The following is a 25,677-nucleotide window of genomic DNA, read 5'->3' on the forward strand; positions in this document are numbered from 1 at the left end:
AATATGTCACAGAGACTCAGGAATAATGTTCATATAACAAACTGAACTCACCAACAACAACAGTACAGACTAAATATTTGCATGAAAAATATATTTTGCAGACTGCAAATCATGTTTATGTTTTGAAATCAGTAGAGTCTCAGCTGCCGCGCAACCACGGGTTGCCAGTTACGCCAGAAAACGAAACCTAAAAGACCTCGGTGTTTAGAATTTGAATGTAGCCACATTCTTACATATGGCACCTGTTAAAAATAGCATATATCATATATAATGTCACAGGCCTGTAGTGTTTGTTACTGAAGTGAATCAACATTTGTTTGTATTATTTGTGATCATTTAACAGTTGTATATGTTGTGTGATTTGACGCTTTCTCTTGCTGTGACACAGAGGTGCCTGGAGACTGTATTGGAGGGTGGGTCCAGGAGTTCTCCAGGCAGGCGGGGACGGACACAGCGAGAGAGACGCCGCCGCTGCCTCCACCTCCTCCTCCTGCTCCACCACCACCACCTCCACCACCTCCACCATGGCCAGGGAGCAGCCCAACGTGGGGGACCTCCTCCCTCTCCTGGAGACCTCTGACCGCCACCAGCTGGAGGAGATCAGAGGCCTCATCAACGAGCAGCTGAGCACGGGTAAGAGCGATCGGTCACGCTCGCGCAATCACTACCGTGTTATGAGACAAAATCGACTCCCTGCCGTCGAACTAAATTCGCGTTTAATTCCTCCCGAAGAGCGAGGGTCGATGTTGCTGAACAGCCTGGTCGACTACTTCCTGGAAACAAACTCCGCACAGGCCGTGCACATCCTCTCCTCAGTCAGAGAGCCACACGATAAGGTGAGAAACGCCACCATCACCATCACGTCTTTGTCGTCGTCGTCCTGCAAACACCAGCAGAACCTCTGTGTCAGTGAGAGGTGAATATATTCAATGTGACTGTTTCCACGTAGAAAGTCATGGACTCTGAGGAGATGATGACTTTGACTTTGGCCAAAGTGAGTCAGGGAAGAGTCGTGAAACAAAGGGTTTCACAGACGGTTTCTTTTCTTTTTTAATTCTCCTTTTTACTGAAGCATTTTAACATATTATGTTCGGCTCTTCCTCTTTGTTACCTCCCGAGATGTTAACCAGGGGATGAGGGAGGAAGACAAAGTCAAATATTTCCCGGGAAAAAGGAAACGACACGGAGATAGATCAATGTGTATAGAAATAATGATATTTATTAAAGAGTGAAACTAAAGTTGTCCCAAACTGACAACGCTGGTCAAACTAAACTCCACGGACCAGGTCAGCGCCACTCTCTGGGGAAAGATAAGCCACAGTTAAATAACTTTTAACAAACTAAAAGCGTCACCGCACCTCGGGGTAAGAGAAACCAAACAACTGTTAACAAGAAGATCTTTTCCACTGAAAAGAGTACACCACCACAGATAAATAACACCGCCAGCAACAAACAGAAACGGCCTCACCACCGATGTCCACGCTACTAACTCTCGCTGCCCCTTCTCTCGCACTGCACTTCCTCCTCCACCTTTTGACTTGCATCTGTTGATTAGCAGAGTGGAAACAGCCACGGATCGGAGGAGGGGAAGTCACCTGGAGGAGTAGATTGGACATCTGAAATAAAGTCTTACGTTTTTCCAAAGTCTCTTAAATGTGTTCTGAAAGTGAACTTTTTCAATTAATCATTGATTTTATTATTTGATTAATTTTGATTAAGAACCCTTTAAGTCCCGCAAGGGGAAATTTAATTCTGCAGTGAGTTAGTGAACACACACAGCACACAGTGAGGTGGAGAACATGCTAACCCAGCGCAGTGAGCTGCCATGCCAGTGAGCGGCGCTCGGGGAGCAGTGAGGGGGTTAGGTGCCTTGCTCAACAGCACTTCAGCTGCGGACTGGTCGGGGATTGAACCAGCTACCTTCCGGTCTCGAGCTCGAACCCCTAACCACTTAAGTTACAGGAAGTCTATTGATTCAGTGTTTATGCTTGACTGTGACGTTAGTTTCAAACTAACTTCACGATGAACTTACGTTTTTCTAAAGTCTCTTAAATGTGTTCTGAAAGTGAACTTTATATCTATATATATATATATATATATATATATATATATATATATATATATATATATATATATATATATATATATATCTATATTATGAATAACCTCATGCAGCACATTCTCAAAGTTTGTATTTGAAAAAACCCTGAGAACACAGCTGTCACTCATGTCCAGTGTTTATTAAGTTTCTCAGCCACATCACAAGGAAACCAGATTAGTCTGACCACTGTGAAGGGTTAGACCTCTGAGGACTGAGGACACAGCTGTCGCACATCGATCACACTGGTTTAAACAAATAAATACATCCATTTTTTATTTAGAGGATTTGATATCGGTCCATAAAATCCTTTCAAATCAGTCTTTTAGTGCGTGCTGTTTCCTGTTCCCGGTGCACTAATCTTGACCGTGATGGACTCATGTGATCTCACACTGGTCTCATGTGGATCTGTGACTCAGCAGATTTACTCATTACTTCACCGTCGATGATGTAGAAGCAGAAAAACTCCCCGAGCTGAGGCTTTGTTGTCGTGATTGTTGCTCAGGACACAAACACTTTAATGCGTTTGTGTCCTGAAAACAACACAAACATCTACTGTGGTCTTCTTCCTAGCAGAGGACATGGATACAGGCGACACTTACTGCTTTAAAATGTCTGATGGTTATCGTAGGCTGGATGTTTTCAACTTAAACAGGTTTAGAGTTTGAATTATGATCTACGACTGTACTGTAGTTACACTGTGTGGTCATTAATGTCCCTATAGTTACTCTTTTTAACATTAATATTGTTTAACGATGCATCTTTAGAGAGACTTAAATTTCAGATCTGTGAAACTCTCTTTCATAATCCAGAATAATTGGTATTAAAACTCAAATATGTCTAAATTTATTGAGATTAAGTCAAATCGGAATTGAATGGAGTCAAAGTTTCCATAATCCTTTATTCTGTGAATTCAACTGTTCAGAAACGTTTGTTTCCCAAACTTTTGTCGATGAATCGTTGATTTTATTACATTTTTAAGTTACAGGAAGTCGATTGATTCAGTGTTTATGCTCGACTGTGACGTTCGTTTCAAACCGACTTCACGATGAACTCGTAAATGTCGTCAGCTCTGCGTTTGAGGCACAGCGGAGAGATGCATTCAAGGAACCTTGTAAATGTCAACACTTCTGCCACCTTGTTGTAATAGATGCACTATTACCGCGCAATGTAGGAAGTTATTATATCATTGGAAAAGTATGGAAATACTTACTTTATTGAAAATACAAACTTTTGACCCCACCAGTAACTGCGTTAAATACGCGTCTAATCCTCCTCTTCTTCATCTTCACCCTGACTCCCTCACCACCAGCACCTTCTGGACAGGATGAACGAGTGTATGACCAAACAGGCCTGTCGACTGCCCACCCTCACCCTGCTCGGCCATGTGATCCGTAAGCAGCCGTCCTGGATCCACAAGATCGCCCGATACCCTCTGCTGCTCTCGCTGCTCAAATGCCTCAAGGTAACGATCGATCGGTTATAGTCGTATAATCACTTACCTGTAGGTCGGACTTCAGCGTCTTAATGATTACATTCATCACTGCGTCGTTGTTGGTCTTTTTCAAATGTGAGGGTGTTGCTCAAACTTGATTTGATTAAGTTTTTAAGCGATTCAATGTTTCTGCTTGACCTTGAAGACCCCAAACTAACTTCACGATGAACTCATAAATGCCGTCAGTTCTGTGTTTGAGGGGCAGCTGTGAGGTGCATTCAAGGAACCTTGTAAATGCCAACACTTGTGCCACCTTGTTGTAATAGATGCACGACTGAAAAAGTATGGAAATACACTAAAGCAATGCAATTATTGATAAAATGTTAATTTATAAAAAAAATTTTTTTTAAGTTTTTCTAATTTAATGCAGATTTTAACATTATTAAGGATCAGATTTGTCGTTATTTCATACATCCTGCCATACTATACGTTTTGAACAAAAACAAACATCTTTTCAATGTTGTTTTAAATATTTTTATTGCTAATTTTCTTTATTAATTTTTTGATTTTTGATATTGTTCTAGGGGTTAGGAAGCTTTTGTTATTCTATCTGGCTTTGAATGTCCATTATCAGGAGACCTATATTGTTATTCTATTTTTTTGGATGCTATTTGTTGTAAATACTGTGTTTTATATAACTTTAACTACATTTCTACCTCATTGTCGTTTGTGAAGCTGAGCATAAATAACTCCATGACTGATTCTGTTGTAACAACACGAGTCCACGAGCAGAAAGAATCCAGTCATGAGGTCGACTGGTCACTTAAACCATGTCGTCAGTCCTGTGTTTGAGGGGTAGCTGAGAGATGCATTCAAGGAACCTTGTAAATGCCAACATTTGTGCCACCTTGTTGTAATAGATGCACGACTGAAAAAGTATGGAAATACACACACAAAAAAAAACATTTTAAACAATGCATTCATTGATAAAATGTTAATTTATTTGATCTTCTTATTTTAATGCAGATTTTAACATTATTAAGGATCAGTTTTGTCGTTATTTCATTCATCCTGTCATAATATACATTTTGAATCAAAAACAAACCTATTTTCAGTGTTGTTTTAAATATTTTTATTGCAAATTTTCTTTTAACTTTTTCTTGTATATCTTTAGGGATGAGGAAACTTTGGTTATTCTTATTCTATCTGCCTGTGAATGTCTGTTATCAGGAGACCTACAGTATATTGTTATTGTATATTTTTGGAAGCTATTTCTTGCACATACTGTGTTTTCTATAACTTTAACTACATTTCTACCTCCTCGTCGTTTGTAAATCTGAGCATAAATAATTCCATGACTGATGCTGTTGTAACAACACGAGTCCACGAGCAGAAAGAGTCCAGTCATGAGGTCGACTGGTCGCCATGACGGATGATAAAGTGTAAATAAACGGATGAAATTCTCTGTCAGACTGACACAGATGTGGTGGTGCTGATAACTGGAGTGCTGGTGCTCATCACCCTCTTACCCATGATCCCTCAAGCCGGGAAACAACACCTGTGGGAGTATTTTGACATCTTCGGCCGCCTGGCTTCCTGGAACCTGAAAAACCCTGGTAAGTAAGATTTTCCTTTTTTCTTTTCCTTTTTTTTTCGTCGTCTTGTCCACGTGACGGTGAAGGTTTGACATTTGTGCGTTTCCTACGCGTTCAGGACACATCTCGGAGGTTTATCTTATCCACCTGCACGCCAGCGTCTACTCGCTCTTCCACCGCCTCTACGGCATGTACCCGTGCAACTTTGTGTCCTACCTGAGATCTCACTACAGCATGAAGGAGAACATGGAGACGTTTGAGGAGGTGGTGAAGGTGAGGACCTTTGACCTTTGACCTCTGCTGTCCATGCTCGTACTGTGAGACCAGATTACGTTTGGAAGATCTCGTCTCGCATGTCAAAATAGTTGCGATGACCGTGGACGTTGACATTTTAATGGTGTTATGAAATAAACCTAAACCTCGTCTAGTTTTATTCTCCCTCTTTTCTTGCGTTTACTTCCTCACTCACTTGTTTACCTCATGTTTAAAATGGTCTTGTACAGTTTTAGTCTGAAGTTGAAGAGAAGAGATGTAGAACTTTCAACCTCATAAACCCTGACATAAGATTTCAAGATAGTTAAGTTACTGTTAATTGCCCTTCCGTCTTGTTTTCTTCACGTTAAAGCAGTCGTACACATAATACTGCTTTATTTATTATTGACCTCTGCCAGGAGGTATATGTTTTTGCAGGAGTTTGTTTGTTTGTTAGCAACATAACTCAATAGGTCGCGGACGGATTTGGAAGAAATTTTCAGGAAATGAGTGATGACATCTTGGGCGTCATCCCGTAGAAGCTATCGCTATTTTTTACCGCTGTTTTGTGGGGGTTGGCTGAGCTGCCTTAGCAGAGTTCTGTGCTCCCCAAGTGATTTTATAGTTTGATATGTAAAACAAAAGGGACGTAAAGGAGAATTGACCAAAAACTCTGCAGCTGGGCTGAAAAGGCGTCGTTCTTCAGTATCTGAGATATCATAAATATCAGTTATATCATCGTGGACAAACTTGTTGCTCCAATAAACCCTGAAAACAACAACAAGAGGGTAAAACAAATGAATTATTATAGAACATAATTAGGGAAGAAAAACCCTCTGTTGTGGTCTCATGTTGTTGTTACGCTGTTACAACTAGTTTGCTACGTGTCTGTGAATATTCCCGTGTAACTAAATCTATTGTCTTTGTTTTCCTCTTTCAGCCGATGCTTGAACACGTTCGTTTACACCCTGAACTGGTGACGGGGACAAAGGACCACGAGCTGGATCACACCAGGTCAGTCACCTGCTGCTACACCTGCACACTCTGTTTAAACGTTAACTTCGACTCCAGAATAAACGTTCTCTTCACCGATTGCAGGTGGAAAAAGTACGAAATCCACGATATCGTCATTGAATGTGCCAAAGTTTCTCTGGACCCTAAAGAGGCCTCGTGTGAGGAGGGCTACGCCACCATGCCTGAGAGCTTTTACCCTCAGATCCACATGAGACCACAGGACTGCACCTCCAGCCCTTACACTGACCTCCACAGCAGCTACGGTCAGAGGAAATCTTCCTTTATCTTCAGTAACGACGTTGTTCAAAGTAGTTTTTTAAAGAATGGTGTTGTGCAGCTGACGTCCATTTGTCTCTTTGAACAACAGGAAGCTCTTCCTCGACCCCGTTCTCCACTCCTCGGCAGCCTCTGGCTCCTCCTCTGTCCTTGCCGCCGTTCTCAGGGACACAGTCCTCGTACCGCAGCCCCCAGACCTCCAGACGCCAGGTGAGATCGTCCGTAATCCCGTCATAATCCCGTCAGTGACTGACGCTGGTAGCAGAGCTTCTGTTTTGCGGTTGCACACAGCGTCAAGTTTACACTTCGTGTCACACCAGAGCTATTCCAACTAGCGCTGGGCACGTTAACGCGCTAACGGCGTCAACGTTAACGCATGACACTTTTCCATGAACGGAAAAAGACGTGTGTGTGACTTTAGGGTTTTTTTGGAAAAATCTGACAGTGCTTCAAAATAAATGTTTCTGGTAATCAATGACCCATCCCAGGGACTAATAATAATTATTATCAAATTCCCCTTGAAATGTATTTTATGGAAGTTATTGTGACCTAAAAAGTTAAAGTGACCTTTAAAGGGTTAAAATTTCAAAAATATTATTAATATTTGACGTGTATATGTCAGGCTGAAGTAGCTTTAAAAGACTGACAATTTAAAGTGGAAAAAAAATATTAATAGACAATGTTTTATAGCAGCTTTTGGGAATGTGGCTGTTTTCTGCCACGAGGGACACTTTAGGGATTTTTTGGAAAAATAGGGCACTGCAAAAAAAATAAAATTTCTTCAAAATAAATGTTTCTGCCAATCATTGACCCATCTCAAGGCCCAATAGTGAGTATAATCAAATTCCTCTTGAAATGTATTTTATGGAAGTTATTGTAGTGTTTTTGTTTTTTTTCAATAAGAAAACAGTGGAGTTGTGACAACAAACTGGCCTTTAAAGGGTTAACATTTCAAAAATATTAATATTTGACATGTATATTTCAGGCTGAAGTAGCTTTAGAAGATTGACTCATTTAAAGTGGAAAAAAATATTAACATATAATATTTTTACAGCAGTTTTTGGCAAGGGGCTGTTTTCTGCCACGAGGAACACTTTAGGGATTCCTGAGGGTTAATAAACAGACCACTCCAGTTCCACTGTAGGCTAACGCTGCTAAAAGGAGCTAACTCAGCTAACGGGGCTAACTGGTAGACAGATTATGAATGAATTATGAAACAGCTGTAATCTGGGTTGGACGTAGTGAACTCAGGGATTATGTCACTCGCATAAAAACAGCAGCGTCTTCTTATAAACATAGTCTTTTCACCTGTTTTTCACCAGAACTCGACCTGTGAACTCAACTCCTCCTGCGGGGGGAAGGACCCTCTGTGGAGCCCCTCCTCTTTGTGCGGCATGGCCACGCCCCCTTCCTCCAGGGGCATGTCGCCCAACCTGGAGCTGAGCCACAGTGCCTCACACCTTCCCGGCCGCTTCCACTGCACATCGGGTACACCAGCGTACACATGATGATGTTGTTGTTGTTGTTGTTGTTGTGTGTGTTTGTGTGTGTGTTTACCAGCTGATTGTTGTGTGTTGTTTGTGTGCAGGAGGAAAAGGAACGCCTGCCTCCAGCACTCCAGCCACATCCTCCCCACCTCCCACTCTGTCAGATGACTTCCCCATAATCTCATTACCAAGCAACACAGTCCAGTCCAGTCCACCCAGGAAGGTATGATGCCCCCCCCCTCCATTTTAAACACACACACACACACACACACACACACAAACAAACCACTGGTATTTTATTTAACTCAGCCTGTAACTAAAGAGTTGTTCTGTGGTTTGAGTCCTGTCAGGTCGTGGAGTTGTTACCTCTGACTCCCCATTGATTGGTTAATTGGACTTTCTTAATTGATTTATATTTAATTTATTGATATTAATAATATAGTGTGTGTGTGTGTTTTTTATTGCTTTTACTGCCTGATGAGGTCATTCATATGCACAGCATGAGTCCAAGACAATAAAGTAAATATATGGATTAATATTAGTGCTGTCAAACGATTAAAATATTTGATCGCGATTAATCGCAATTAATCTCACATTTTTATTGTGTGTGTGCGTGTGTGCGTGTGTGTCTTTGATGGGTGTGTGTTTGCACGCATGTGTGTGTGTGTCTGTCTGTCTTTGTGTGTGTGTGTGTTTCACAGTCTGTAGAGGATTAGGGACACGGAAAAAAATATTTGAGTTCTGACTTTATAACTCAGAATTTCTCACTTAATTCTGACTTTATTCTCAGAAGTCTGAGTTTAAAGTCAGAACTTTAAATATTTTTTTTGCTAACCCTCTCCGTAGAACACACACACACAGAAAAACCTTTTTATACTGTGAGGTAATGCTGTGTCTAGTGTTAGAAAGAATGTCTTTAGATTTGTTCTCGGAAGTAAATGAATCTGAGTTTATATTAAAACATTTATATTATCACTGATTCATAGTTGAAGTGTAAATGTGAAGCTTTAACAGCGTGTTATTCATGACACTGTGACGTTAAACATCAGTCACACAGAACTCTGTAGTTGACCACTGACTCACTCTTCGATGAAGTTTTCTTGAGAAACGATAATGTTGTGATGACGTTTCAGGATCGTCGACATGCAGACGGTGGAAAACCTGCTCTGGTGAGACAGGAGCCGGTGAAGGACGTGGAGAGGAGTTCAGAAATAACAGCCAACAGAGGTGAGTCATCATCATCAGTTTTTATTTCTTTATCATCATTATTATTATTACTATCAGTCACCGTCTTGTGTTTCTGCGTCAGACTCAGGAGTCGCCGAGAACGTCTCCATGACTTTGACGGAGCTGTCGATGTTCATGAAGAAACAGGAGCTGGAGCTTCAGCTGAGGACGGAGAAGGAGAAGGAAGAGGGTGAGTGACGCACACACACACCTGGAAATAATCCTCAGAGACACGAGAACAATAGACTTATAACCAGAAATGTGGAGGAAAACTTTGTGACTGAGGCAATTTCTGATTTTTGAATGTGAATGATTTTGTTGTGAAAATAGATATAAATCTATAAATCTGGTCAAATTCTGCTATATGTTGGTTCTGTGTATGTGTATGTATATGTATATATGTATGTATATTTATATATGTATATGTATATATGTATGTGTATATATATATATGTGTATAAATATATATATATATATATATATGTGTATATGTATATGTATAAATATATTTATATGTATATATATATGTGTGTATATATATGTATTTGTATGTGTATATATATGAGTATGTATGTGTATATATATGTGTGTATGTGTGTGTATATATATGTGTATGTGTATATATATGTGTGTATGTATATATATATGTATATATATGTGTGTATATATGTATATACACACATATATATATATATGTATGTATGTATATATATGTGTGTATATATATGTGTGTATGTATATATATGTGTGTATATATGTGTGTATGTATATATATGTGTGTATATATGTATGTATGTATATATATATATGTATGCATGTGTATGTGTATATATGTATGCATGTGTATGTATATATATGTATGCATATGTATATATATGTATGCATATGTATGTATATGTATGTATATATGTATGTGTATGTATTTATATATATATATGTGTATATATGTATATTTGTATGTGTATATATATATGTATGTGTATGTATGTATGTATGTATTTATATATATATGTATATTTGTATGTGTAAATATGTATGTGTGTACATATACACATATGTGTGAGTGTGTGTGTATATGTATGTGTATATGCATATATATGTATTTATATATATATGTATATGCATGTGTATATATATATACATATATATATATATATATATATATATATATATATATTTATTGATGTTTCAAGCTTTACAAACTTAAACACACTTAGAGATTTGTTCTTATTAAAAGCTTTATTCTTTTGTTCCATATCTGAGTTAAAAAACAAGAGAAACAGCGTGAACAGAGAAGCATATTCTTATGACAGAGTCCGAGGTCTGAGAGTTAAAATAAATAATTGGATAAATAATAATGATATTGATAACTATGTCTAAGTAAGATTGAGTAGGGTTACCATGGTGATTGATACTTCAACAAAAGCAAAAACACACCCTGTCGGTTTCCTATATGATGCTGAATCACCTATGTGATAAATATGCTGATTATTCCTTGTTGCATGCGTTGATTTCCCTCTCTCCGCTGCAGCTGCCTTCACAGAGGAGCTGCTGAAGATCACTGAGGAGAAGCAGGAGCCTCAGAGTCTCCGAGGCTTCGACTCCCCGTTCTTTCACACCACGGAGACTCTGACCGGCTTCCAGGCGCAAGACAAGACGCACTCCAACATCCAGACCGGAGGCTCGCTCAGAGACGCCCACCGCGTCAGCTCCACCCCGGACAGAGCAGAGAACACGGTGAACAGTGGAGGAGGAGGAGGAGGAGCAGGAGGAGACAGCAGGAGCTCCGCCCCGGGTCTGGAGCAGTCCTGGTCCTTCCACTCCTGCTTCACGCCCATCGACCACCACCTGCACCGCAGCCCCTCCGCCCCGGACGACGAGGTGTCCAAACTGGGCCCGTTCTCGCCGAGCCCGTGCAGTAAGACGCCGGCGCCCCCGCCCTACGAGTCCTTCTTCGACCTGGCTCTGCCCCGGGCCGCCTCGCTCTTCGTGGGACAGAAGACGTCGGAGGCGGTGCACAAGGCGGCGCTGGAGAAGCTGCTGCAGAGGGAGGAGGGGCTGGAGGACGGCGAGGAGGAGGAGGGCGTGGTGTCCGCGTCGCCACTGGAGGTGCTGGATCGCCTGGTTCAGCAGGGGAGCGACGTCCACGATAAAGTTCTCAAGAGGTGAACGTTTCACTGTTTATTTATGGAATAATGATAATGATAAAAAAAACTTTATTTATATACACTACTGTCCAAACGTTTGGGTTCACCTATACAGTTTGTTTGTGATTTCCAATTAAAAGTCAGACTTTTATTATCAAAAGAGTTGCAAAATGAAGTCAAGACATTGACAAGATTAGAAATAATGATTTTTATTCAACATCACAAGTGTTTTCAAAGGTTTTCTAATCATCCAATAGGCTTCTAACGCCATTAGAAAACACAATGTACCATTAGAACACTGGAAATGGGCCTCTATACTGCTATGTACATATTCCATTTAAAAACAGACGTTTTTAATGTCGTACAGTGTATTTCTGATTAATTTAATGTTATATTCTTTGAAATAAGGGGCCTTTTCCCTCAAAAATAAGGATTTTTTTCAAAAATCTCAAAATGTCAATTTTTTTCTCAACATTTATTTTTTTTTCTCAAAATTTATTTTTTTTTCTCAAAATTTATTTTTTTTCTCAAAATTAATTTTTTTTTCTCAAAATTAAATTTTTTTTTCTCAAAATATTTTTTTTTCTTTCTCAATATTAATTTTTTTTCTTCTAAAAAGTAAAAAAAAGTCTCAAAATTTCAACTTTTTTCTCAAAATTTTAAAAACATTTTCTCAATTTTTTTTTCAAAATGTAAAAAACTTTTTTTTTCTCAAAATATTGTTTTTTCTCAAAATGTTTATTTTCTTCTAAAAATCTTAATTTCCTTCTCAAAATAATTTTTCCTAAAAATTAAATTTTTCTCTCTCAAAATTTAAAAAAATAAGGACATTTCTAAATGAGCCCAAAACTTTTGAACAGTATTGTAACACTTAACAATGTTACAAAGTACTTGACAGTCAAATCAAACCACATCAAATATCGTAGGCAGAGAAAAGTCAGGAAGGAAGAATTTTCTGACCTGCCTCGGCCGGGTTAGGGTGAAAGGAAAAATTAGGGTTATAGTGACTATAGAGTGGTTCTGATTTATTACTTCATTTTCACTACTTCAAAAATCAGTTTACCTGTTTCTAAATGTGCTCATGCAGTGGTTTCATCTGCTCTGGGTTTGTTTTCACTCCGTTTCTGTGGCTCAAAGGAAACGCCCAGAAGAGAACAAGCATGACATTGTTCACGAGACCCCGCCCCCTTTCTTTACACACACAGTTACACAACAGCAGACACAGAGTTAGAATCTGAATCTTAACTCGTGTCATTCACTCATCATCTCATCATCTCCACCATACTCACGTGTTTTTGTCACATTAGTTCATCTGTTTCTGTAAACATTCACAACATTCTCTGAAAACTTAAAGCTGTACGACTGAAACAACGTTAGATTATCGATCACTCTCAATTAATTTAGTCAGAATAATTATGAGGAAATCTTCCCATCGTCCCATTTCTACTCTTCACACTGTTTCTGAAAGATGAACTGTGATTATTAGACTTTATTACAGGGTATCCGCGGGGTCTTAAAAGTCTTCAATCCAATAATTTGAATTTAAGGCCTTAAAATGTCTTAAATTCTCCTAAAATCTCATAAAAGGTCTTCAATACAATTTTGAAAGTTCTTAAAAATCTATTAATGTTATTTTTATTTAAATCATGCGTAAACTTCAGTCTCGCGTTGAAATGTTTATATTTTTGAAGATGCGATAACAGAACTACGACACGGAACTAAAGTATAAATATCGAGCAGCACTAGCTGTGCGCGCGCCGCGGTGTGTTGCAGCTTAGCTTAGCATAGCAGCGGGGAAAACTTAATGAAAGTCCACAGCTAAGCTGAATTGCAAGTTCGACGATTTGTGGCTCCAATTTTCCTTCATGTCTTTTGTACTTTTTTTGCCAGTATGGATTTGAAATGGGTCTTAAATCATAGTGTTCATTATGGTCTTCAAAAGTCTTAAAAAGTCTTAAATTGTTGAAACCTGCATTAGACCCTGGATTAAAGTCAACATCTCAATCACGTTCATCACATAAAGGAAACCTCTCGTCTTCTTCTCTTGTTCCTGTAAATAACGTACAAACTGTGTTTCCTCGTCTCTTCTCAGATTACCGTTGCCAAGTAAGTCTGCTGACTGGACGCACTTTGGAGGTAAAGCACCACAGATGATGATTGACTCTGCAGCTCAGTGACTCATCACGTCAACAACACGTTAACATGCTACACACAGTTTCCCACATCCTTATTATAATGATGTTGATGAACCGTTACGTTCTCCCCAGGCTCGGCTCCTCTGGACGAGCTTCACACTCTGCGCAGTCAGCTGCTGCTGCTGCACAACCAGCTGCTGTACGAGCGCTACAAGAGGGAGCAGCACGCCGTACGCAACCGACGCCTCCTCAGACGCATCATCAACGCCACCGCGCTGGAGGAGCAGAACAACGCCATGGTGAGTCCACGCCTGCTCCTCATCACTGTTTTAACTTTACTCATCATCCAGGGTTAGGGTTAACTCCAACAAGACTCTGGTCTCAGGGGGCGGGGCTTTAACTTTGTCCTTCTGTCAGCTACTTCCTTTGTGTGTCTGTGTGTGTCTGTTTCTCTGCATGTGTGTCTGTTTCTCTGCATGTGTGTCTGTTTCTCTGCATGTGTGTCTGTTTCTCTGCGTGTGTGTCTGTCTGTGTGTGCATGCGTGTGTGTGTCTTTGCATGTGTGTGTCTGTCTTTGTGTGTCTGTGTGTGTGTGTCTCTGCGTGTGTGTGTCTCTGCGTGTATCGCTGTGTGTGTGTCTCTGCGTGTGTGTGTCGATGTGTGTGGCTGTGTGCATGCGTGTGTCTGTGTGTGTGTGTGTGTGTGTGTGTGTATGCGCACGTGTGTTTGTGTCTCTGTGTCTGCGTGTCTCTGTGTGTGTGTCTGGGTGTGTGCATGCACGTGTGTGTGTGTGTTTGTGTCTCTGAATGTATGTGTGTCTCTGAGTGAGTGTGTGTGCATGTGTGCGCATGTGTCTTTGATGGGTGTGTGTTTGCACGCATGTGTGTGTGTCTCTGAGTGTGTGTGTGTATCTGTAAGTGTGTGTCTCTGCGTGCATGTCTCTGTGTGTGTATGGGTGTGCGCGTGTGTGTATGCGCGCATGTGTGTTTGTGTCTCTGTGTGTGTGTGTCTCTGTCTCTCTGTGTCCGTGTGTGTGTGGGGGTGTGTGTGTGTGTGTATGTCTCTGAGTGAGTGTGTGAGAGCGTGTGTGTCTTTGATGGGTTTGTGTTTACACGCATGTGTGTGTCTCTGAGTGTGTGTGTGTGTGTCTGTAAATGTGTGTGTGGGTGTCTCTCTGTGTGTCTGTCTCTGTGTGTCTTTGTGTGTGTGTCTCTGTGTGTCTCTGTGTGTGTGTCTCTGAGTGTGTGTGTGTGTGTCTGTAAATGTGTGTGTGGGTGTCTCTCTGTGTGTCTGTCTCTGTCTGTCTTTGTGTGTGTGTGTGTGTGTCTCTGTGTGTGTCTCTGTGTGTGTCTCTGTGTGTGTCTCTGTGTGTGTCTCTGTGTGTGTCTCTGTGTGTGTGTGTCCATCCCTGATGTCATTTTCCTTTCTGAAGAAAAAGTTTCACACTCTGATGCAAACTGACGAAAACATGGGAGACCTTTATCACCTGTGTGTCTGTGTCTGTGTCTGTGTGTGTGTGTGTGTGCGTGTGCGTGTGCGTGTGCGTGTGCGTGTGCGTGTGCGTGTGCGTGTGCGTGTGCGTGTGCGTGTGCGTGTGCGTGTGCTTGTGCGTGTCTGTGTCTGTGTCTGTGTTTGTGTGTGTGCAGAAGGACCAGCTGAACCTGCAGAGCGTGGACATCTTGTCTCTGAGGGACAGTCTGCAGGTGGAGCAGCAGAGATACAGGCAGCTGTGGGAGGACAGAGAGACGGTGGTGACCAGGCTGCACAGTCAGATCAGACAACTGCAGCAGGGACGAGACGACTACTACACCAAGAACCAGGAGCTGCAGGTACACACACACACACACACACACACACACACACACAGGAAACAGCAGAGTCACCTGTTCTAATCTGCTTCCTCCAGAGTAAACTGCAGGAGTGTCAGAAGACCATGGATGAGCTGGAGGCGGAGCTTCAGAGAGCCAATAACAAAGTGTGCCACACCGGTCACCTCCTCAACCAGATGACCATCAAGGTAAAGACTTGGTGAATGTGTAACAGGCAACTTTATCAAATCAAATAAAAACCAATTATGCGTTTAAAGGTCCAGTATGTAAGAAATAGTGACATCTAATGGTGAGACTGCAGGTTACAACACATTATTTCATTTTGCTTGTTCATTCAAGAAAAAACATGCCTTGAAGACCATGAAGATGGGTTTTGTTGTTTTTCAATCACTTTTCACTGTAGTCATACGTTTATAAACCACTCACTCTTCCACACCAAAGTCACTCACTCTTCCACACCAAAGTCACTCACTCTGCCACACCAAAGTCACTCACTCTCACACACCAAAGTCACTCACTTTCACACACCAAAGTCACTCACTCTCCCACACCAAAGTCACTCACTCTCCCGCACCAAAGTCACTCACTCTCCCGCACCAAAGTCACTCACTCTGCCACACCAAAGTCACCCACTCTGCCACACCAAAGTCACTCGCTCTCCCACACCAAAGTCACTCACTCTCCCACACCAAAGTCACTCACTTTTCCACACCAAAGTTACTCACTCTCTCACACCAAAGTCACTCACTCTCCCACACCAAAGTCACTCACTCTCCCACACCAAAGTCACTCACTCTCCCACACCAAAGTCACTCACTCTCTCACACCAAAGTCACTCACTCTCCCACACCAAAGTCACTCACTCTCCCACACCAAAGTCACTCACTCTCCCACACCAAAGTCACGCACCCTCCCGCACCAAAGTCACTCACTCTCCCACACCAAAGTCACTCACTCTCCCACACCAAAGTCACTCACTCTCCCACACCAAAGTCACTCACTCTCTCACTCTCCCACACCAAAGTCACTCACTCTCCCACACCAAAGTCACTCACTCTCCCACACCAAAGCCACTCACTCTCCCACACCAAAGTCACTCACTCTCCCACACCAAGTCCATAGAGTAAACCAGTGATTTTAACATCACAGCACACAGGAGTTCACAGGAGTTGTTGATCCACTGCTGCCTCCATCACTAACTTACAATGTCTTTTGTCAATTTGGCTTTAAAAATCCTTTGTTCAGATTGACCTCAGTGACACAAAGTGACCACACGAGGCAGCAGTTAGACCAGCAGCTCCTGTGTCCCTGTGAGCTAAAATCAAACGTTTACAAACTTCACTTTCCTGTTGTTAAAGTCCGTCTAACGGTGAAGATAAAGACGTGAACGTGTGACGCAGACGTGATAGACGCCTCACTGTGAATCTTCAACACTCTGACTCGAGCAATATGCAAATACAGCGTGATGATGTCACAGATATTCTAATTAGCTTCAGTCTGGCTTTTGTCTACTTTTACGTTAGAGTTTGAAGACGCAAAGAACCGAGAAGGACATGAAGAATCGTGGTGGACACTTGGCTCACGCTGGGGTCTTCACCCCCCCCTCCCCTCCCCACTTCCTGTCACCTCCCTGTAGACACACACACACACACACACACACACACACACTGTCCCAGGGCTCCGTTGCCTTGGAAATCTGCTCCGTCCCTCTCTATTTTTAGGTGTTTGATGTGGAGGAGGCTCGGGGTGTTGTTTCTGAAACACTGTTTTCCTCCTCCTGACCCAGACTGAAGCGAAACCCTGTCAAACACCGAGCCAGTGGTTCAGGAAACGGCCTTTTTTAGATCACACACACACACACACACACACACACACCGTCCTCACACTCGACCGGAACGTTCCAGACGAGCCGAAACACACACAAAGTTCAGTTACACACCGTCAGAGCGGATCGTTGTCACGCAGCGCCGCTATCGTCGTGATGTCGTGATTTCTCGTTAGCTTTGACCACACGCGCGCGTGTCAACATTTAGCTGCTGAATGTTGTTGTGATTCTAACCTCTGTCATTTGTCTGGTGTGTCCTTCAGCTGAGCAACAGTGAGAGCACACAGCAGCAGATGAGCTTCCTGAACAAGCAGCTGCTGCTCCTCGGGGAGGCTCATAAGCTGTCCATGCAGGAGCTGCAGCACAGCGCCACCGATAACACAAAGGTACGCTGGAACTGTGTGTGTGTGTGTGTGTGTGTGTGTGTGTGTGTGTGTGTGTGTGTGTGTCGGAGCGCTGCACAGACCGCGTACTGAGGTGAAAACAGGGACACTAATTGGGTTTGTTGGGCGTTGAGTCAAAACTGTGCAACACTGAGGCTTTTGTTTTTGGTTTCACAGGAAGTCACAGGAAGCTTCATCCCAAATATGGCATTAGAAATGTGTGTGTGTGTGTGTGTGTGTGTGTGTTTCACACATTTATGTTGTTAAATTGTGTGTTTTGGCAGGTTTGGTTCTGTTTTTTTTGCCCATAAACAAAGTTCAACTCTCAGGTTCTTATTTCATGATTGATTTAGATTATTCATGGTTATCTTTAGTGTCTATATCCTGATATATGTGGATATGAAGCTGCACACAGTGACAATACACTGTACAACTAAATATAATCTAAGTTATTAAGATATAATCTCTTATTGTTACCTTTCATTTCAGATAAAACCTGCTTTTTTCTTTTAATAAAGTATATTTACATGTTATTGACTCTAAATACGATCAAATTCTGCTCTAACACAAATAATTAGACTTAGTAGTTGAAATAAAAAAGGTGTTTACAGCATTTCTCTCATTTCCATATTGATTTAGATTATTCATGGTTATCTTTAGGGTCTATATTCTGATATATGTGGATATGAAGCTGCACACAGCTCATCTCTGCACTAAAGTGTGAAAAAACACTGTAAAATGAAATATAATCCAAGATATTAAGATATAATCTCTTATTGTTAGCTTTCAGTTCAGATAAAACCTGCTTTTTTCCTTTAAATAAAGTATATTTACATGTTATTGACTCTAAATACGATCAAATTCTGCTAGAAAACAAATAATTAGACTTGGTAGTTGAAATGAAAAAGGTGTTTACAGCATTTCTCTCATTTCCATATTGATTTAGATTATTCATGGTTATCTTTAGCTTCTATATCCTGATATATGTGGATATGAAGCTGCACACAGTGACAATACACTGTAAAATTAAATATAATCTAAAATATTAAGATATAATCTCTTATTGTTAGCTTTCATTTCAGATAAAACCTGCTTTTTTTCTTTAAATGAAGGATATTTACGTGTTATTGACTCTAAATTCCATCAAATTCTGCTGTAACACAAATAATTAGACTTAGTAGTTCCAATCCAAGCCAACTTTATTTATAAAGCACTTTAAAAACAACAGCTGAAACAAAGTGCTGTACATCAGAGATGAATAAATGAAATATATTGTAGAAAATATAAGAACATTGCACATAAACTGTGTTTGAAAAGTGTAAAGTGAAGGTTTCAGTGAAATGAAAAACAGCAGAGCTCTGTGTGCAGACTCTGACTCTGTGACTCAGATTACAGGAAAGCGAGCTGGATTATTGAAAACCAGGAAGTGAGTTTTTACCTCTCTGTAATCACTCGTCACTCAGGAGACGCAGATGCTGCAGGTGTCTTACGTGAAGGAGGTGGAGACGCTGAGGCAGAGTCTGGTGCTCCAGGGTCAGAAGCTGGAGGCGGCGCAGCAGAGGGTGTCCGAGCTGGAGAGCCACCTCTCCAAGAAGGAACACCTCATCGCCGAGCAGAAGAAGTTCCTGGAGGACGTCAAGTGTCAGGCGAAGTCAGTGTGGGGTTGTTTCACCGAGACTGCAGCACGTGAGCGTCTGTCCTCATCGCGCTCATGTTAACCCTCTGCCGTTCTGTGTTCAGGGCGGAGCTTCAGGCCTCGGACAACAGGTACCAGGCTCAGAGGAGAGTCACTCAGCTGCTGCAGACTGAACTCCTGCAGCTCTACAGTCGAGTCGAGATCGAAGCTCCCGCCAGCAATGCTGCCAGCTCACCACCAGGGGGCAGAGCTGACCCACACACCCCTGCTGACACCAGGTCAGGCTCGGAGCGAAAACACTCTCACTGAGACTCGGATAATCATTTAAAAGCACTAATACAGTCTGTGTATTTTAATTAACTTAGAATCAGCTCTTTACGTTTGTTTGTCGCACCAAAGCCCATAGAGAAAATCAGTGATTTTAACATCACAGGGACACAGGAGCTGCTGGTCCTCTGCTGCCTCGTGTGGTCACTTTGTGTCACTGCGGTCAATCTGTACGTTGGATTTTAAAAGCCGAATTGACAAAATCAGTCATTGTAAGTTAGTGATGGAGGCAGCAGTGGATCAACAACTCCTGTGAACTCCTGTGTCTCTGTGATGTTAAAATCACTGATTTCCTCTATGGGCTTTGGTGTGGAAGAGTGAGTGACTTTGGTGTGAGAGAGTGAGTGGTTTACAAACTCCAGTTTCCTGTTTCTTGAACCTTTTTTATTTGTTAAAATCAACATCAAGACAAGTCTATGATATGTTAAACACATGATCACGTCTTTATCTCACTCGTTAAACAGACTTTTCCTTGTGCAAACTTAAGTTTGTAAACCACTCACTCTCCCACACCAAAGTCCATAGAGTAAACCAGTGATTTTAACATCGCAGCACACAGGAGTTCACAGGAGTTGTTGATCCACTGCTGCCTCCATCACTAAGGTCAAGTGTCTTATTTTGTCAATTCGGCTTTTAAGATCTTTCAGTCAGATTGACCTCAGTGACACAACGTGACCACACGAGGCAGCACAGCTCCTGTGTCCCTGTGAGCTAAAATCACTGGTTTTCTCTATGGACTTTGGTGTGGGAGAGTGAGTGTTGTTATCATGGATTTAGCTTTTATTTTAGTGACATTATAAAGCCGTCATGGCGATGAACTGTCAGTGTTAAATGTTTGAATTCTTTCCTCCTCAGCAGTGTCCCGGTGCCAGATGGACCCAGTAAAAGTCACAAAAACGAGGCGGCGGCGGCGGCCAGTAGATCACCGCGCGCCTCCCCCCGGGGCAACGGCAGCACTTTATTGCCAGGGCAACCGAAGGCGAGCAACTCTTCCAAGTCATCGGCCGCCGCCGTCAACGGCAGCCAGGACCTGGCTCCTCTTCTGCTGGTGGAGCCGCCGCCGCCGCCATCCTGCCGCCACGTCGGCCCGCGGGCGCCGCTGCCACTGCCGCCTCACGTCGACGCACCGCTCACCGTGGGCTCGTACCCCAGCGCCAAGAGCTTCCTGGGCATGAGGGCGCGCGAGCTGTTCCGCAACAAGAGCGAGAGCCAGTGCGACGACGACGACGAGCAGCAGCCGCCGCCGCCGCCGCCGCTCCTCGCCGGCCTCGCTCACACTCTGAAGACTGAGCTGTGTGTGGAGCCGCAGCAGCAGCAGCAGAAGCAGCCGCAGCCCTGCCCGGGCTACACCGCCACCGTAAGCCCCGCCCCTTCCCTCGGCCTCGCTCCTCCCCCCGCCGCTCCTCTCACTGTGTCCACGAAGCAGCCGCAGCCGCCGCCGCCATCAGAACCACAGCGGCAGCAGCAGCAGCAGCGAGGGTCCAACCAGGAGAGTCCCCGCAGGAAGTCGGGCGCCGGAGGGCGGGGCCAGGCGGGGCCGGGTCGCCCCCGGCAACAGCATCTAAAGATCATGGACTATAACGAGACGCATCACGAGCACAGTTAAGAGACACGGACGTGAGTGGGGGATAATGGAGAAGAGCTACAAAATCAGCCAGAGTAACATTTGTGCTACTCTGGGGGAAAAAAAATGTCAGTGTTATTTGATCCATTCCTCAGAGTGGACAACAGGATTTGACCTTTGACCTTTGACCTTTTCTTTTTCTATTCTATTCCACACCGATTCATTCCTCTGAATAATGTTGACGGGGACACGGAGGACAGTGGAGGAGGCGAAGTTCGTGAATTTGATGTTGAGACAAAAGACGCTCAGAGATCCAGAGTCCAGAAATATTCACATTTTTAAATAGTAAGATCAAATAAATGACTGAATATGTAAATCTGAGGGAGTTCTGCAGGAATTCAGCGGCCACAAAAAAAAAAATGCTTTGTTGTATAATTGTATTTTAAATTCTTATCACACATTTCAGACCATACAGCAACGGCTTCTTAAATGTGAATATTTTCTGGTTTCTTTGCTCCATTTAACAAAGAAATCATTCAAACCGAATCGTTTGGTTTGTTTGACAAACACTGATTTAACATTTTATGAACCAAACAACTAAGAGATTCATTCATCGATTTAAGCGATTTGTCGTTAAAGGCTAAAAATGTTGAAAAGTTCACGGCTTTTAATGATTTCTTTGTTCTATGAAGCAAAGAAAACAGGAAATGTTCACATTTAAGAAGCTGAAGAATCTAAAATAATATTATTTTTAAAAACGCTCTAACTGGACCATTAAAATAGTTGACGATTCATTTAGTAATCTAGACTTAGAAAAAAGTAAATAAGTATTAATTGCAGCTCTTTTTAAAAACCTGTATAACAGTGAATATTGAACTGAAACTTGACTTTTAAAAACATTTCAAATCAATCGTTATTTCCAGGTTTTGGATAAACATCGTCCGACCTCACACTGAAGAAACGATTAAATCGGCAGCAGAGCAGGATTATGTTGTGACTCTGGATTAACTCGAGTGTTTAAAGCAGAACAAACTCTGAGCGTCTCACTGTTTCTGGACTGAATTAGAAGAATTAACATTTCCATACAAAACTCTACTTTTTATTTTCCATAATACTGTAGTATAATGTGTTTTTGTTGTTGTTGTTTTTGCGGGTGTGAGAAGGTGAAGGACACGGCGCGTCGCGTCGATCCTGGTGAAGCTGCAGACGGGAACGTGTACGAAATTAAGGAATTGATGAAGTTTTATTCATTTTTTTTTTATGAATTCCACATTGTGTTGTTCCTTTTTTTTTTTTTTCTTAACTCAGCGGTCCACGAGGTTTTCCTCACAATTACATATCCTGAATTCAAATATCGACATTCTTCTTCGGCGAGTGTGTGTGTTTTTTTTGGGACGTGCCATGAGAACATTTGGCCGATTTCAGACGAAGGTGTTGTCGTTCGCGACCCCGCAGGCGTTTCCCTTCCTGCAGGGTCCGATAAACGCCGCGTTGCCTCCTTCCTTTCGAAAGTATTAAGAAGTAAACTCTAGAATCCTGTTGTCCACCGGGAGCTCCTGCTGTCATCTCCTTCTGCCTCGCTATCTAAAGCATGTTCAACAATTCCACGTTAAAAAAAAACGCCGACCGTAGTAACTACAGCAAAATCCTGACAAGAAGGTACAATCAGCACAAACGACGTGAAGCGCAGACGCAGAACCTGGGACTCGATGGCAAAAAAAAAAAATGAAGTTCTTAAAGCAGTGGCTTGTGTTTAACTGTGAACAATAAAGATCGTCTTCAATGTTTTGCACTACATTTACTGACTTTTGCTTTTCTTTTATTCCTGAATTAACCAAAATTACTCTTGGGCCTCAGCACACGTTAAAGAATCTATCAAGAAAATGTCTTTAACTTTAAAACTAGGTTATATGTAGGACTTATTATTTAACGTCAGTACTCTAATAACATGTCAATTAAGTTTATTATTATTGTTGTTATTTTTAAGGACATTGAAAATGTTAAAAACAGACTGATGGAATGTTTTGAAGCCAGGAACATGTTAGCCTAGCTTAGCCTAGCATAATACTAAAAAACAAACAATAACAAAAAGAAAGGGAAAGCTATTTTCCCTTAGTGAAAATGTAAATCCACCCAAAAACAAAATAAACGATTAATTAAAGTCTATTTTCTGTGTAAAATAAGCGTCTAACGGCTGTGGTTTACGTTACATCCGGGACTTTTTCTGTTATTGGCGCAGTGATTTTTCTTTTTCCCCAGGTGTGACGCTGCTAACAGGCAGTGGAGCTAATGATGTCAAGCTAACTCCTCATTCTTACTCAAACTTAGACCACGATAAGAAGTAAATTAAGTAAAAAAATAAATAAATAAATAAATACCGTCTTCTAAACGAGGATCGACAAAGTCAAGGTAAAAACTTAATAATACACTGAAAACCAGGTTAGTGTGAGTCGTAAATGTAGCTAGTTAGCCTGTTAAACACAAGCTAGCTTCATGTCACTCATGCTAATGTTAAAGTAGCACGACACGTTGTTCAGTGTTTTATATTCAGTTATTTATATTATATTTAACTTTATTTTAGGTCAGAAAACCGACCTTATCTTCGTCTTCACTTAAAAGGTGAGTGTTTTATTCATAATGATAATTTTCTTGTCAACTTCTAACATACACGAGTTTATAACTCATAATTTTTTTCACTTCTTTCATACAAAATTACCACATGAAATGTATGAACGGGCTTATATTTGTTATATAATTGAACAATTATGTGGGTTTTTCTACCGCTTGTTATGCAAAAAAATTATGTTTGTAAAAGTATTTTTTCTTTTAGACCCTTTCGTCAACAGTACAAATATGTAAAATATATTTTACACGCTATTCTTTAGTCCAATGTTTCTAAACCTTCTGTGTAAATGACCCACAAATTTACCAAGACTCAAATCCAAATACAGTTTATATCTTGACACGAACAAATTTGTGCATCATGTCATGAATAATTTACACCTGTATCTATAATTTTCAGATGCATCTCTGACCCCTGATGTCATTTTGAATTGGTAAGGGAATCATTTCCAACCGATGTTCTCTATAAAATGTCTTAAAACTGTCAAATGTAGTTTATTTTATTTGATGCCGTTATTTAAACACACAAATCTTAACCGAAAGGGTTTTAATATATTATCAAATTTATCATTTTCAATATTTTCAGGTTTCTTTGCTCCATATAAATGAATTATAAGACATTATTTTTACCGATCAACATTTTATGGACCATACAACCAATAATCAGATTATGAAAATCATCATTGTGATTTTTCTTTTCTGTGTCTGTCCACCAGAGGTCACTGCTGCTCCAGAAACAAACTGCAGCCATGCTGGGGATCAACAGGTAAGAGTGACAGACTGTAACCACTGCTGTAACCACTGCTGTAACACAGTCCTCAGGCTGTTCGTGGTGTTGTTAATGTCAGCGCAGTATTGATCGCATTGATAAAGTCATGTGATCAGTTTCCCCCGTCAGTCTTGACACTGCTCATCTCTTGTCTCAGTGTTTGTAAATGAAAATATGATACAAAATTGGGACTAAAAACAAAATATAATGCACGATTTGCATAAAAAATCAACAATTTTATATGGATTTGTTGACATTTTGTCACAAAAGTAGTTCTTGATGTATTTATTGTTATTGTAATATGTAGACGTTCTATTTTCTCCTTTTATTTCATCTGTTATGCATCGTTTCTTTTAACCTTATTTAATCTTGTGCAGCAGTTTGTTTTTAAATATCAGCTCAAGTTGACCTTGACAGAATTTTAGACAGGGACAGAAATTCTCTGTTAATTTAATGTTAATAATTTTTTTTTTACAGTTTTACCACGTGTGTGTGTGCATATGTGACTGTGTGTTTTATCATCACCCAGTTTCCCTGGGACTTGTTTCTGACTCTCATCCCACTTCAGGGACTGGATCTCTCTCTTTTTGTGTGAGCATAACCGACCAACTATGATTAGTTTATCAAACGTGTGCATATGTATTTCATGGAAAAAGAGAAAGTGGTATGATTAATTTACCAGCGTTCCGCAGGGTCAAGGAAATTGATGCAGGATAATTGGGCACACAGGGAATCCGCGGCAATTTGTGCTTTCAGACTCGACTTGAGAAATTAGATGTCGGTGCAAATGTGAAATTGCTCCTCAATGTTCTCAAAGATTCCATGAAAGTTTAAATATAAATCTTAAGTATTTCCAGCAAAGGGATTCTTTCCCCCCTTTATTTCCGTGCCAACTTGAAATGAAGCGGCAGCGAAAATGATCTGAATGAAGTGTGCGAGGAGAGAGGAACGAGGCAGGAGGAGGAAGGAGACATCACGCGAGCTTGTGTTTTAAAGTTTGGGGGCTGCACTCGCAGGAGGATGTCGAGGCTCTTGCTCTCAGTGAAATCCTCATAC

The 25,677-nt window shown here is 41.3% G+C and overlaps 1 protein-coding gene across 1 annotated transcript; it reads left to right on the forward strand.

Moving 5' to 3' along the window:
* The first annotated feature begins 523 nt into the window (after positions 1-523).
* Positions 524-22,934, forward strand: LOC310936057 (hamartin-like). The gene is given in 21 exon segments (XM_083900084.1): positions 524-633; positions 733-836; positions 3,411-3,563; positions 5,005-5,149; positions 5,247-5,401; positions 6,321-6,394; positions 6,479-6,657; positions 6,762-6,880; positions 7,993-8,158; positions 8,259-8,380; positions 9,291-9,384; positions 9,467-9,574; positions 10,916-11,549; positions 13,624-13,667; positions 13,799-13,965; positions 15,313-15,495; positions 15,573-15,683; positions 17,584-17,706; positions 19,167-19,401; positions 19,404-19,617; positions 20,522-22,934. Coding segments are annotated over 21 exon segments (3,990 nt in total). The 5' UTR covers position 524; the 3' UTR covers positions 21,273-22,934.
* The last annotated feature ends 2,743 nt before the right edge of the window (positions 22,935-25,677 follow it).

Source organism: Microchirus variegatus (genome assembly GCF_963457635.1).
Source record: "Microchirus variegatus genome assembly, chromosome: 1".
Lineage (NCBI taxonomy): Eukaryota > Metazoa > Chordata > Actinopteri > Pleuronectiformes > Soleidae > Microchirus > Microchirus variegatus.